Source organism: Equus caballus, chromosome 15 (assembly GCF_041296265.1).
Source record: "Equus caballus isolate H_3958 breed thoroughbred chromosome 15, TB-T2T, whole genome shotgun sequence".
In the NCBI taxonomy this organism is placed as follows: Eukaryota; Metazoa; Chordata; class Mammalia; order Perissodactyla; family Equidae; genus Equus; species Equus caballus.
Window position 1 is genome coordinate 33348688 of NC_091698.1, and position 16180 is coordinate 33364867.

General features: G+C 40.1%; 1 protein-coding gene across 3 annotated transcripts in view; it reads right to left on the reverse strand.

Moving 5' to 3' along the window:
* Positions 1–355: 355 nt before the first annotated feature.
* Positions 356–16180, reverse strand: part of RMND5A (required for meiotic nuclear division 5 homolog A) — a 62877-nt gene continuing 47052 nt past the window's right edge. The window contains exons 5-10 of one of the 3 annotated variants that reach the window (XM_023618766.2): positions 11376–11542; positions 10490–10655; positions 8095–8197; positions 6042–6196; positions 4722–4809; positions 356–4235 (exon numbers count right to left, since the gene is read on the reverse strand). In XM_023618766.2, coding sequence (XP_023474534.1) covers positions 4746–4809; positions 6042–6196; positions 8095–8197; positions 10490–10655; positions 11376–11542 — 655 coding nt within the window. In that variant the 3' untranslated portion in view covers positions 356–4235; positions 4722–4745. Of the gene's footprint in view, positions 4810–6041; positions 6197–8094; positions 8198–10489; positions 10656–11375; positions 11543–16180 lie in introns of all 3 variants that reach the window. The other 2 variants (XM_023618765.2, XM_001496971.7) reach the window with 2 other exon arrangements.

Below are 16180 nucleotides of genomic sequence, written 5' to 3' on the forward strand. Positions count from 1 at the left end.
CTTTATACGCAGACCCTTAGCAACACAGAAAACAATGTTCTCTTCCCATAATTGGCATCCCCCTACTCCCTCCCTCACACCTGTCACCTGTCACATTTATACAGATTGGTTCCACAAAACACTTTTTAAATGTGCATTTCTTTAATTTTTAAAAATATACACACAGGAGAAGCCATGTGTTTTACATAGGAATACACACATTAACAAAGCATTTCTTATAGTTTTCCAAAACTCTATTATATCAGTCCGAAATTTATAAATTAAATATATTTGAACTTTTTAAGTTAAAATGAAATCCCTGAAACTACTGGATGTGTTAGACTTTTTTCACAATCAAATGAACAGAGAATATGAATATGGTTTGTGTTAAATAAGGTTTATTGTTAGCTTTATTGCCTATAGTCTATAAGATGCAACTTTATTGTGCCTTTGCAAACAGGATACATTTCTTAAAAAACTGATCAAAATTTTCCATACATATAGCTCTATGATAGATTACAGTGCAACACTATTCTTGTTACATAATTATAGAAATACTATAGAACCCAAGAGCACAGGGTAAGCAAAAGAAATACAATCCTGAGCCATCTGAACAAGATGATTTGATGAGTCCTTTTAGTGTAAGTTTAGAAAACATGGAGGAGAAAAAAAAATACATGCATACTGCAGTCATGAGCAAAATACATTTAAGTCTCTGTTCCTTGCTAGACACAGGTGGGGTAATGGTGAATTTCACACACATGCACACTCACTCACGCTCCCATTTTCTTCCCCCGCTTCCCTCCCATCCCCAATACATTCACTCCCACCCCTTCCCAAAAGAAAAGATCAGGCACTAAATCCTAGGGAAGCCCACATGTGCCTTGCTGGAGAATGTTAAGTGACTGCTAACGTAAGAGTGTAGGTCTTCATCCACGACACGAAACAAAGCATGTGCTATGAGCCAAAACCAGCTGCTTTTGCCTCTTTGGAAGTAAATGAAGCATATGCCCACTGCAGTCTAAAACTGTAGAGGGAAATGTTTGGAAAACAGAACTTTGTTTTCTCTCCCTATGTCTTAAAGTAAAATCAACAGTGGAAAACTCATCCTAAAACTAATTGCCTCATCTGCTATTAAAATACATTTGTCATTCTATTTTTGGTATCTATTCAATTATAGTTCAACAAGACAGTTCATGTACCTGCTTATGGTAAACACTATGGTACCACGTAAATCCCGCCACAGCTGGACAGGCTTAGGAAGCGCCAAACCTTCTACGTATTCCTTGCTAATGTTCCCTCAAGACCACAGCATTCTAGTGTTACCAAAGATAATGTACAAAGTAATGAAAGGTATTTGGTTTGTGTCTTCATCTTACACATCCCAGTGATGAAATTAACCAAACCATGCCTCCGTGCCTTCCCTGAAAATAACCTGAGTCTGCTGACTAAGCAGACTGACCAGCTTGACTATCAGTCCACTTAATCAGAGGTTGAGTTGGAAAGCTAGAGGACTAATGTCTACCAGCAGCCTGTCTTGTGCGGATAACCAAGAGTTCTTGGTTTCCGCAGTATTTACTATACCAAAGGCTGAAACCACTGAGGTGGCAATAACTCACAGCACAGGGATTACTGAAGTTCAACTGCATGACCTGTGGGACACCTGGAGAGAAAGAAGGATCCTCGTTCCCCACACAATTTGGTGTGGGTTTTAGTGTCACTGTATACATCAGCTGCTACTGAAAAACATCAAAACAAAAGATTTACTTCATAACTTTCTTATTTTCAATTAAATGCTCATACACTCACAAAATACTCACACACCCTATGAATATGCGGTGGCTCTTTTCAAAATTTTTAAAATCAAGAGGCACCAATACCCGTTCATTTATTTATTAGAAGTCTCAGATAATCACCACTAAAACAACAGAAATGGCATCTGTGATGATCACAGATTCATTCACAAAGGAGAAAAAATATCAAGACATCCTTAGCCACTGTTCTTCAGATTGTACTTGAAAGCACAGATGCTCTAGCTAATAAGAATCTAAGGATCTAACAATAAGGTTTTATTGGTCTAGCATAGTCCCATGGCCTTTGTCCACAACTGATAAATGGAAATGGTTCCTAAAGAAATTTAAGAAACCATTCTGAAATTCTGTTTTCAATATGATAATTAGTCTGACTGAAAAAACCTTGGCTCTATCATGACCTCTTGCAAGTGGAAACCGCGATGGGGAGCATCCTTCCACACTGCTGACATACACAGCCTCAGCGATGACACGGGCCTGACACCACTGGTGAAGGTGTTTCTAGAGTAGGATGGACAGCATGTTGTATGCAGCATCTTTGGTTGAGGTCTGGCCTCTTCAAATCCACCTCTCCTTCACATTTAGTTACCAATGATTTTTAAGTCCATGCGTTTAAAGAAGGTCACTAGTTTTCACATTTGTGAAAGTGTCAGATCAAGAGTTGCAAAATTTTTGGCCCTAATCTTGCCCAGTGGGACTGCAAGGACCTTGCACAGGAAGCTGTACAATCAAATGCTTCAGTTAAAGCAAGTTCTGTTTAAAGTTTCAGGGCTGCACAGAAAACTGTCAACAGGATTCCAACACTGGGAGAGGGACAAAGCAGAGCACTGGCTTTTGTCCTTGAAAGTGGCCTGAGCCAACTATGTGAAGCGTCTGGCCACCAAAAATATTAACTACCAGCCTCTACAGCAATGTCTGTATTGTTCAAACCTCACGTGAAGCCAAAATGTTATGTAGGTGTTTGAGGTGAAAAGGTGAGAGTAAGGTGTTAATAAAGCTAAATCTGGCCTAGTGAGAAAAAGGTAAAAAAAGATGACACTCTGGGTTTTAATTCAAGGAAAAAATATATAATAAACCAGCTTTACATCCTCGGCCAGAGTACTGCCTGGGATCTTTACCTTCTCTTTTGAAGTCCAAGGAGCTTTTCTCTGCTCTCTTCCTTCACTGCCTTAGTGGGGAGAGGGTTCCAACAGGAAAGCAGAAACATGGGGCAGAAGTTGCTGTGAGGCCAAGACTGAGGTTGGACAAAGCGAGCACTCTGGGCAGGTCAATCCCGACTCCCGGCTAACCCACACAGCACACAGTAGCCCTCAACATAAGCCTGACCACACACAGCAATCGAGCAGGGCTTTTCCACAGTACTCCTTTCCTTTACACACAAATCCCAGCTGTCCCAGGTAAACATTTCAGGATAAACCGTCCAGGCTGGTATTCTACTGCAAATGCCGTCAGTTTCCAATTAACTTAGCACCAAATCTGTTCTCTCCCTCCCCCTCAAACTAGGTCAATCTGTAGTTTAAAAATCTGAAGTGTCACGTTTCTCTTTGCTTCTGTGTTTTCTTCTTTTTCCATTTTCTCATGGTAGTTTTCCTACATTTATATTCAGTTCCATGTCAGATGAAATAAAGTTGCAAAATATTTGGTGATCTCCATATAACATTCTTCTCACAATGAAGTAACTTAATGGGTTTACGTCAGAATTATGTCCACAGAAGTCTTTTCCATATACTTCCTCACACAGAGAAAGACTCTTACAAATGGCTATTTCTGGACAGTGCATTAAACGAAGATACCTCACAAGAGAAAAGATCATCATCTGTATCCATTAGAATAACATACAGATTCACAGTCAATGAGATGATACACTTTGCAGAAGAGAGGCATTGAACAGTATACTATTCAAATACAAAAAACAGCAATAAACATATTCTGCACTACAGAAAATTTGCTAGCTTCTAACTTCAAAGATTTAAAGTAATGAGTCTGGTAACTGCACTTTAGGACTGGAACATGCTTTTTCCCTTCCAGATACACAATGTTTGATGCTGGTGCACGTATATATACACACACACAACACTGTGTCTGCAATGATATACAAATGCAATAGACAGCCAAGTCCTGAAGGCAGATTTCAGAGAATAGGGCTACCAAGACCAAGAGAGCAAATAGCAACTTAAGAACACTTCTAACTTCAGAATTTCATTTTATTGAACACACTTTTAAAATAAGCACCTCTTGGCAATAAAAGCAAAGAAACAATAGAACTCCTTCCACTCTGTTCTGGCGGAAACTTCTCACACCAACCTGCTAAATTCATGATGGAATTTTAAACAGGCAGCCCGCTGGGGCTACAAGCAGAGCTCAAACGCAAGTCTGCTGACTCCTCAGTGAGAGCTGGAGCAGAGGAAAACATCAAAAAGCAAATTTGGAATCTACCACAGCTTTCTTCCTTAAGCAAAAAAAAAAGGAAATTAGTTTTATAACCACAATTCAGTTTTTCAAACTTTTCTGAAGAATTTTCATTTAATTATGTATACATAACAGGAAATAAAGCTTTCTCACAAACATTCTTAATGCTTAACAATTATCAAGGAAATGACGAAAGTAAAAGCAGGAGGAATATTAAACACATGGTGGGGAGGTCAATTTCTGTTTCTGCTCTTAAAAAGTAAAAAAATCACCATATAATTAAGTACAAAAACCTGCATTGAATGACAACTGCTGGTGTATTTACTTGATCAGAAATGAAGACCAAGAATATAATAAAGCCCTATGATAATATTCGTCTGGAGCACTCCCCTCAGTGTGTATACACTAAAATGTTGGCAAAGTTTCTGGAGCATTAGCTTATATAAACACGAGAGTCCTTGGTTAGCTGCATTAAATGGAACGCTCTCTTCTGAAATGCGCCCCCAATTCAGTTTCACTTACAAGTTGCAAACTAAAGTTATTTCTTCAGAAAAATATCTGTTTGGCATCTCCTGGACTTTGTTCCATTGGACAATACGGACATTTTAATCTAAAGACAAGAAAGAAAACACCGAGTCAAGGAACAGGATCAGTACTAAGCATTCAATTTTCATCTAGTTATAGAACATCTTTAACAATTATACATCCACACACATACACACGTCTGTATTTTGCTTTGAGGGTTAACTGTACTTTCCCTTAAGATAACAGTCAAGCTTTGAAGGGTCACAAATAAATAGGATCCAAGCTAGACTCTAAACTGAAAGGCTCTTCTTCAGTGGAAATCAGTGAAAACCGTTCCATAAACAAAACAAAGACAACTGTTCTGAAAATTGTTTGTGAATTTTTTATCCTCCAGGGTTTGGGTTGAACCTGTCTCTAACTGAGTTTCAAAGGTAGTGGTCACACAGTCCACTCAGGTGCAGTAAAGCTGACGCCAGCTCCTGAGCCTACAAGGCATGTAGCCTACCGAGAGCAGCCTTAACATGCCTTGCCGTGGCACATGAAACCAGCATGGGCCAAACCAGGACGGAGAGCTGGCTGCTAGTCACCACCAATCTGCACTACCAGGGTTGTGCATGGCCTGGGAAGGGCACGAACAGCTTCGTTACATGCCAAAGCCTTCTCTTAAAAGAAAGCCTTTACCATAATGGGTCTGAAATGAACTCCAATGAAAAATTTTCTAGCTGCCTAAGCTGGAAATAAGCTTTTTAGACTTTAAAAGTTGGGCTCATTATATACAAAAGTTATAAATGTATATATCCTTTGAATTAGCAATTCTAATGCTATGAACTTAAATCACATATAAAGTAATTCACTTTACAGCAACAAAAAATTAAATGCTCATCAATAGGGAACTGGTTAAATAATTTATCATATTTCCATATGGTAGAATACTCTGCAGCTTTAAAAAAGAATGAGGGCTCTTTCTGTAGCATATAAAAGATCTCCAAGATATTAACACTAAGTGAAAAAAGCAAAGTTCAGAACAGTATACAGTATGATACCATTTGTGTAAAAAGGGTGGTGGGGGCGGGAACAATACATTGCCTTCCCAAAAAGTTAAAATTTAAAGATCATGCTTATAAATCTAATCATCAAATTTATGAACTAATTAAAAAGAATGACAAAAATGCAGATACCATACACTATGTGAAATGAGAAGTAATGAAATCTATTTCTAAATTCTAGCTACATTTATTTACCCTCATTACTTCTTATCCTCCCACTCAGTTCCAAAAGAAAATTTTTTTATTAACATTTAAAAAGACAGACACTTACTTGCTACCATTAAACATTTTGTTCAGGGCATCTCTTGATATAATATGACCACAGACCAATTTCATGGGTGGATTGTTATCTGTCGTTTGCTGACGAAGAATAGGACAGGCAAATATAGAGTGATACCAGCACTTCTTACCAAGGTCCACTTCAATCTGCTCAAAAAAAGTACAACGGCTCGAGTTATGCCTCAAGAACCCTCCACATGTTAATACGCACTGTGTGGCAAAGAACACTGATCAAATCTACTCATCTGAATATAACTTTTACAGCACTCTTCTAGCTCAAGTATTACTTCATAATTTTAAATTAACCTTCAAAATTATTTATAATCCTACTTTTCAAACAAATTCTGATGTCTAAGAGTGAGAGCCAAAGGCAAGGGAACACTCTAGAAGTCAAACACTTGTGAAAATGCGTCAGGATATACCTAAGAGCAAAACCCACCAGAAATCCTGACTGTTGTGTGGCACACTTAGCTGGTGATACAATTCAGTGTGATAATCCTTTAAAGGCAGACTAAATGTGGTTTACTTCTGTGTCAGCTTCAGATCTGAGTTTCCCACGTTTTGTGTGTAATGGTCCAAAGAAACCCCGAAACAAAGGCTTTAAGCTAAAGCTCAGCAGGACCTTTCACAATCTGTAGATCCGAAGCTCATCTGAGCTTGCAGCGAAGAAAACAAGCAAAAGCTATGAAATCACCTAGCGAGGCAGCTGGCGCATGACAGAGGCTCCACAGTCGCCAGTTCTTTCTGTTTTCTTTCCTTCTAAATCTAAAATGGCTATCAATATAAAAGTCTATTACCTAGACTCTTTCAAGAAAGTTGACAAAGTATTAACAATAATCTTGAGGAAAAAAAATGGCCAGATGATTACCTCCAACTGCTTTTTTATCCTGACACACAGACTTTTAGTATAGTGAACCTAAGGCATAGTAATTCAGATTTCAGTAGACTCCATGCCGGTGGCAAGTGTCAGAGATGTAACAACATAACTGCAAAACTGCCATTTTCTTGCAGGCACCCGCCTAGGCAAAGCACGTGAAGGCTCACGTCCTTTTCACTTGCTCAGATGAGCAGCAGTCAAGCGGGGGTGCTGCTGTGTCCTGACCACACTCAGGATTGGGAATGCACCTGTGCCTTTAATCAAAACAGATCTCTGAGGAGAAGCCAGGGCAAGCAACCGACCGAGCTACCAGCTGGAAGAACAAGGTAACTGCAGATAAACCTGTGCGCAGGTGTGGCAGAAAAGAGGCAAAAGCCAAATGCACATTTTAGCTCTTTAAGAGTCTGTGACATGACCATGATAAGAATGATAACTCCATATTGTCAGAGGCCTGGTGGAAACACACATATAATGACCTTTGTTACTTCATGTCATAACTACCATGGCAGCAAAACCTGAGTACCTACTATATGTCCCATATTATTCTAAGCACACCTACATTATCTCTAGCCTTTAACAGCCCCATAAAGAGAAGGATGGCCCCCAATTTAGACACTGACAAACTACTGCTTAGTGAAGTTATAGAGTTGGCAAATGATTGGGGCTGATGTTTAAAACCGTCACCTGTTCCACAACAGCAGTGGACACACAGTACTGGAGGCCACTGATGACTGCAGGTGTCACAGGGACAACACAGCACAAACCTATGATCTCATAAATATCAAGGCTTAAGACAAAACTAAATCCAATCAAACTGAGTCACTGCTTTTATATTTTTAAAAAAGCAGAGTGTGAGTGGTCTGTCGACTGCATTGCAAAGCATACCGCATGCACAGCAGGACCACCCTCTCCACTTCCGATGCTTTCCTTCATCAGCTTTCACTGCCAGTCTAAGTCACAATTTTAAGAAAACTCCTCCAGTGCCTCCAAAATGTACCAGCTCCCCATTTCTATTATTTAACCATGTCTACAGAGACAGAAAAGAATTGCTGCTGAACAGCTACAGTAACGTTCCCTGGTTAAAAGGCAAGATAGGCATTTAAAATCCTTAACATCTAAGTTCTTCTAATGGCAGGAAAGGTAATAATCAATAGAAAATGCAACTCACGGGTAATTCATCTTTCTGGTTCCAAACTCCAGTGCACTGCCTCTGTTCAATCACAGCTTTGATATTGATTAAAGCCGGCAGCGCCACACAACCTGCTGAGAAACTGGGAGAGCGGAAGAGGAAATGTCACTGCCAAGCCAGGTGTCACAGTTTGGTCCTAGGAAATGTCACTTCCTCTATACTCCATGTGCAGAGGGCCCACGCCAATGGACAGGGCACAGAGCCCTCTGCTTTGCTAAATTACCACCACACACACACAAAAGTTTTAAATTTACAAAACCCCTAGATTTAATGGGCTCTGCATATCAGTCATTAATGACATTCCTAACATTAATGATGTTCTGAAACATTTTCCTGCACGGTTCCTTCTAGATCTGGTCACCCTGTCCAGGGCAGAAGTACTGGCAGTCAATTGTCAGCTGAGTCCCCCTTCAGGACCGTCTTCAGCTGAAGGAAGCCACCTGACCAGGCTCACATCTGATGACTGCCCCATGTGAAGACAGAAAAGCCCAGCCCTGTTGCCCAATCTGAGACAACGCCACAGGCCCACTGGACCTCCAGAGCTCCTCAGGGATAGGCTGAGGCCTTTGGTGAGACTGCACCACATTCCAACTTTCCCCTCCAGCTAATCCTGCTGTTTTCATTCCCCTACAGGGGCTGATCCCAATAAACTTCCTGTATGTCAATCTCCATCCATTTCAGAGCCTGTTCCCCAGAGAAGCTGACCTGCAGCCTGGCCATTCCTTATAGTTAATTGCATGAGTGTCTGCTACACTCAGACGGGACACGCTACAGAACGCAGACTGTACCTCATCCATCTTTGCATCCACACAATGCCTGGCACACAGCAGGGATTCAAAACACTTGAGAAGTTAAATGAACAGAAGAGCTAAACAAGTTATTTTCTTAAAACAGGTTCTTAAACTTTTTGGTTTCAGGACCCATTTACATCCTTAAATATTAAAGATCTCAAAGAGCATTTGTTTTTGTGAGTGGTATCCATCATCATTGTATTAGAAATTAAAACCGAGAAATTTTTAAAATATTGATTTATTTAAAATAAATATATTACATGTTATCATAAATAACATTCTTATAAAAATAGCTATATTTTCCCAACTAGAAATAAATTTGAAAGGAGAGCGGCATTACTTTAAATTTTTACAGATCTCTTTAATGCCTGGCTTAATAGAAGACAACTGGGTTCTTATATCTTCCCCTACATTCAATCTGTTGCGATGTGTTCTTTTTGGTTGAAGCAAATGAAAAAAACCTAGCTTCACACAGATACGTAGTAATTTAATTGTCTTTTCAGATAATTGTGATATTCTCATTTAATGCCATACCACCACTCAACAAGTAGTAGCTTCTTAAAGGTTAGTTGCAAAGTGTAGTCTGAATCCTTCCATTGAATTTTTTGTACCCTTCTACATTAAGATCCAATGGTCTGTCTCATACTTTGAATGAATCTTTTACCCAGGCATGATTTTGTAATAGCACACTGAATCTTCTAGTATCAACACATTTCATTTTAAAGCATCAAAAAAATACAATTCATTAATATCACCAATCTCATCAGAAAAATCTTTAAGTATCAGGAAGCTGTCAAGCCCATAATAGCAGGTTCAAGTTTTCCAAAATTTCCATTTTACCTTAAAATCTTGAATTTTACCATTGTGGCAAAACGTCAGTTATTATCCTTACACGACAGGTTCACTTCATTCATTTGAAAAAACGCCTGCCAAAAACCTAAGTGTGAGTAACTGCAGTGGATTCTTTTAAGTAAAAACTGTGTTTCATGAAAAAAGCAGCTCTGAGTTTATTAGCTCATAACTCAACATACAGGTGCGTTTTCTTGAGACAACCATCTTACATGGCTTACAAAGCATGAAGCTGAAGTGCTTTACGTGAACGTCCCAATTTGTCACACAGAATATAAAAAAGATGTGTACTCAGAGGTCAAGACTTACGAAAACTAATAATTTTTAATGTTCAGTCAAAAACATTCTTAAGTAAAACTAGTACGTCTTGAACTGCAAGTATGTGGTGGTGAGGGACACAGCAAGTCCTTGTGGAGTTTGGGACACTGCCCTGATCTGTGCTAAGGCTCAAGCAGTTTAACCCACCACTCTTTTGCACCATCTGTGCAAATGTCAACACAGTGGAAAGGCTCTCTTTCACAGAGGAACGGCCAGAGGTTCACAGACCACACTTTGAGAATCACTGCTCTAAAACTGCTTCACTGCCAACTGTGACAAGTCTTGAAATACCAACCACTCTCTCCTCAGAAAGACAAATGTTCTCTTGGCTTTAATATCAAGAACTAGACAACAAATCAATAAGAACTGACGAATGCAGCACATATTTCAGTAACAGACACGACAAATTTCCATACCTGACACTGAGAGGGGACTCCACGGAGAGCCCCAGGAGGGCACAGGCATCCCGTGTAAAGATGTCACAGATGTCAGCCCACTGGTTTGCATCAAGTAGGTGAACATATGGTGAGTTCTCAATCCCTTGTCTCAGGTACACAAGGCTTCCCATCAAAACCTGAATGTCTAAACAAAAGCAACAGCAATTCGGAGGTGTGAATGATCACACTTGAAACAGAGCCGGCTTACAGGCAACAGGGGGAGAAAGGCAAGAATTCTCCCAACTGACATAGCCTAAATTAATTTATTAACAGAGTGTTTTAAAATTCTTGTCCTTAAGTTTGGTTTCTCCCTTCACCCTAAATTAAAGAAACAGCACAGAGAGAAAGGGGAAGAGAAGGAAAGCACTAAATATTGAACTTCATGTCATTTTATTCTTATACACAACATAGTACAATTACCATTATCTAGAGCAGTAACAATTATCTATAAATGGGGTCATCACATATCTCTGGCTGTAGAACAGGCCAGTACTCCCACAGGGACACTGGGGGTTAACTTCTGCCACAGTGGTGCACCCTCAGACACTTTGTCATGGCAATAACAGCAGCAGGGTGGGGGTGGCGAGGAGCAAGTGCCTACCTGGCTCTTTCTCGTGTCTCCTCTTAGCTTAGTAAGGAATCGCCAAAAATGCAATGTCTCCTTCAGACTTTTCATTTAAGAGGATTTAATGTTTTACTTTTGTTCTAGGGCCAATCAGAGCTTTTTCTATAAGTGATTATCATCTACAATTGTTTTAGTTGGTCAGCAAATATGTATTAGACCTAGTTAAAATAAACTTAAATTCCAGTGGAGGCTACGGGCCTGGAAATTCCAAACATTAAAAACATCTGACTCCAGACTCACCTTTCTGATGATTTAGGGCAAATGGCTGAAAATTTTTAGCATATTGTAATGCCTCTCGCTGATTTGTAGTTCCACCCATCAACAAGCTAATAAAATACAGTCTGTGTAGCTTAAATTCCAAGGAGCTGTTTTGGGCTATGAGCATTTCTCGGTTTGACACTGCCCACCTACAGAAAAAGCAAGAAAGATTTTAACAGTAATTAAGAGCACAGGCAAAGTATGTGAAAAATTGTTTGAAGACTAGTAACACAAAAGAAGGGTTTGTCTGCCACCTTGTGGAAGTCAGTGGTAACATGATCTCAAGAAAACTACTACACCCAAAGAGGCCCTTCAGCCAGTGAAAAAGAAAGAAAAGCAGCATATGTCAGATGACAACTACATATTTAGTAAGGTTTTACACCAAGACAAGACCGACTCTGAGGAGTCACATTATACATCTGGAATGGTCCAAGACCACACTTTGAAGCAGGTGTCAGCCATGAGAGTCACTACTCAATCGCCCATATCCAGCACTCTTTTCTTGTTAAACAGGCATGTTTACAAATGAATCACAAGATTGTGAAGGGGAACCACCTATTTTTAAACTTTTGTTAGGTGCGAGACTGCGCTACTCACTTTGGGATTAAAAGAAGTAAACATAGGTATTTACCTTCAAGTACCCTCAAGGTGCTTTCAGTCTAATTAGGTAGATAAAACTATGTAAATATCATAGTGTACCACATGGTGCCAAAAAGATTTGTACAAACAGAGTGCTAACGAGAAAAGGAACAATACTCAGTTTTGAACAATCCAAAGTACAGCAACTCGGGCCTCTACAGTACAAACAGCTGGAATAAGCAATCTTGAGCTGGGACTACCAGTTCGGGTGAGCACCGAAAAGTCTACCAGCCAGCTGCTAAAACCAATGTCGCAACCAAGGAATAAGGAAGCATTACTTTATTTCTTTAAACATATTAAGATGTAGAAGCTGTTAGTGTCATATTCTTCTTTAATTTGACCTTTTTTGGACAAATATTCCCCACCTAATCCCACTCACCAAGGACCACTGGAACGTGAACTGAGGAGGGACACAAACTCTGAGTAACTCTACAAACTACAAGAGTAAAACGCCTGAGTTACTCCTAACAAATCAGCGGACTGGGATCAGACTTCACACAACTGCACTTTCACTGCCTCTTCCCCTTCCCACGAAGGGCTGCACAGGAATGTTCTAATCACTTGTCGATGCAGCCACACCTTAGAGTCAAATCACGAAGCTTCTGACCACAAAATCAGTGTGATTTTTAAAATTAATCACCTGGACCTTGGAAATATTTACTTCAATTGAAGTGAGGCTTGGATCCTTGCCTGGCACATCTAAGATGAAGGCAGTTAAGGTGCAACATCAAGCCTGGTAAATCCTGCTGACGCCAACAAGGTACTTCCAGCAGCTATGTTTGTGAGTGCCCAACGCCAACATCAGTACCAACAGGACTTTGCTTTGGGCAGTCTCTAGTCCAGCAGGCACCTTCCTAACTTCCAGTCCAAGGAGTGCATTACATCACATCACTTACCAAAAGTTTATCCTGCCCCCTCTGACTCATAAAGGCATGAGTACGTTTTCCTACTAACAATGAGGAGACGCAGTCAGCTTTTCCTTTGTTCTGTTCCTGATATGAGGTATATGTGTAAGAGTTTGTAGAATCAAAGAAGGGAGCTAATAGAGAGTGACTACAAATTCTAATACACGATAGACGCCCGCAGCAAAAGGGCAAAGACCTTAAGGAGGCAATTCACAAAAGGAGAAAACAACCTATTTCATTTTCACAGGCAAATGTTCATGATAGAATATTAAAGGTGGGAAAAGTTGTAATACATAGAAAAAAAACTTCCAGTCACCAGAATTTTTTCTTTTAAAGATTGGCCCTGAGCTAACATCTGTTGCCAATCTTTTTTCTTCTTCTTCTTCTCCCCAAACCCCTCCAGGACATAGTTGTATATTCTAGTTGTAGGTCCTTCTGGTTGTGCTATGTGGGAGCAGTGCCATGTCCACACCCAGGATCTGAACCGGCGAAACCCTGGGCTGCCAAAGCAGAGTGTGTGAACTTAACTACTCGGGCACGGGGCTGGCCCCCATTCACCAGAATTTTTAACAGTAATGACTCCAGGGAAGGTGGGTTTCACGAGTTGTCTACCACGTGCTAGGCGTGGACTATGAGGAACCACAGTGCAGCAGCCCGTCAGAGCAGCACGAGAGGCTAAGACCACCGGGAGGACACCCCCGAATGAAGAGCAGCTCGCAGCAGTCCAGAGGACAGTCATTTTTAAATAGCCTATGCTATCGTATATTTTGCAAGTTTTCTACAATGAACATATATTATTTTCATACTTAAAAGGTAATAACTTTTTAAGCTAATGCAAAAGTAAACAAAATTTCTTAACTTCCTGTTTTCACCAAAGAGTTAACAGAATAATTGCAAATTACTTTTCCTAAAAGTAAGTCAAGCTATGAATCACGAATTCAAGCTCTTCTAGCTATAAATATATGTACTCTGCTTTTCTAGGGTGTTTAAAGGTGTTTATTTAGAGGTGTTTATTTAGACAACGAAGTGCCTAATTTACTACTTGAATTTATTTTTACACACTTAAATTTTGCTATAAACAAGGCTACAAAATAATCAGCAAAAACCAGTCTTGCTAATCCCTGTCCTCCCATCAAGAAATTTTTAGAAAAGTAAATAGATAGCCATTACACAAAGGGGCTGGAGGAGTGTGGCGAGAAAGCAAAAACCAAATTCATAGAACGCAAGCTTTCATATGTTTCTTAAAAACATCTCTTATCACTTTATCCTGAAACAATGTACTATCTTCATTTAACTTCTGAATATTAAGCCTAAGTCTCACAAAGCAAGGGATCAGAATAATCATTTCTAAGCTGCTCTCTCCCTAGCAAAATGTCATTTTCTAAACTGACGATGACATACCCCATTTTTGCCCCCCAACACGTGCAATCACATTTAAGCTTAAGGCAGAAACTCTTAACCAACAGCCCCTCTTCCTCTTACCCCCAGCATTGTACCCAGGCACCCACATTTGTATTTTCTTGACCCCAATTCCTTGGTCACAGTTAACTGGCCAGATAAGCATAGGTTTTAAAGTCACTTTCTGTGTTGCCTCCTAATACGAGAGTTTATCTATCTTTATCTCCTTTATGATCACTTCATGATCCTACATCTTTTGCTCTGTAAGTTCTTGATGGGGCTGCCTTCCTTGACAACCATCATAACACCCGCCTCATCTAATCTTTGGAATCTGGGTATAAATTTCATAGCAGTATTCTTATCCACACTAGCAGTCTCCCCAGACAGCTTAACATTAGTCAACTTATGATGGCTTCTGAAACAATGACACCATCTTTTACCGGCAGTAAAGTTCTTCAATCTCTTTATTATTGTTTTCTTTCAATGAGGCAACTAACTTCAATACTTTGGCCTGAATGTTAGCCAAACTGATGGAAGCGTTTTGTTCTGTTTTTTACAGTCTTCAATCCAAAGTAGAAGTAAATGCTCCATTTAAACCATAAGCAGCTTTCTTATTTAAATTAAAAGATGTTGAAGCAACTTAACTTTGGTTTTTATACTCACAGGAATTTTTTTTTTTTTTTTTTTGGTGAGGAAGATTGGTCCTGAACTAACATCTGTTGCCAATCTTCCTCTTTTTGCTTGAGGGAGATTGTCACTCATCTAACATCTGTGCCAATCTTCCTCTACTTGGTACGTGGGATGCCACCATAGCAAGGCTTGATGAGTGGTGTGTAGGTTGTGCCCAGGATCTGAACCTGTGAACCCTGGGCTGCCGAAGCGGAGCGCATGGACTTAACCACTACACTACCGTGCTGGCCCTCTATAGGACTTTTTCAACATGCTTTGTACCACAGCTTCATGTAGGCCTAGGTTCACTTCGCTGTCATCATTTTCAAATCTTTCTAATCACAGTCAATTTCACTTTTGGCAACTCATCTTTGTTGACTAAGTCCCTCTTTCCATTGTCCATTTCTCTAATATGTCACATGGGCTCATACTGGAAGATGAGGAGGCAACACGACCACACGCTCGCTGTCTGAGGGTGAAATGAACAACAGACGTGCAGTCACCACCCATTCACAGACTCGGAGAGACGCGATGTGACTGGTTATGCTCACGATGCCCATCTGTTATTTAATACTGATTTGCGGACTAAACAGCTGGCAGAGAAGTTATGCAGTTATTCACAATATATTGCCATAACTGAAAATTGAACTGTGTTGTTGGGGAACTGGTGTTATTTAACTAAAGAGTGGTAAACGAAATTTGGGCATACTGGAATTGTGCAGAGAGGACTGCCAACAGGTTTGACAGAGAAGACAAATGGGAGAAACAGTACATAGGGACCTTAGAGCAGGAGGTTACTTTATAAAGACAAGGAAGGCCCAGAATGGTACAACAGAGAAAGATCTAAGTTTGAGGAACTGAGCGAGCCAGGGTGTCTACAGCCTATTATCCACCAACCTTAAAAAATAAGAAGGAAAATGAGATTGGTTTCTATCTCTCTCCCAGATTTCTGCCCTCCCACTTTTCTTTTCTGAGAGGAGGGAATCTGCGCTGGAAAACCAAGAAGTTTATGCCAAGAGGAAAGGTTATGCAACACTGGGGTGGGGGTGGGGGTAAGAAAGCAGTGGTTGGCCAATAGGATAAATTAGAGGCCTTTGTCATATGGTGTCAAGAATTAGAGGAAAATAATAGGCCTGCGGAGAATACAATGGAGGCAGAGAGAGGTGCAGGTCAAGA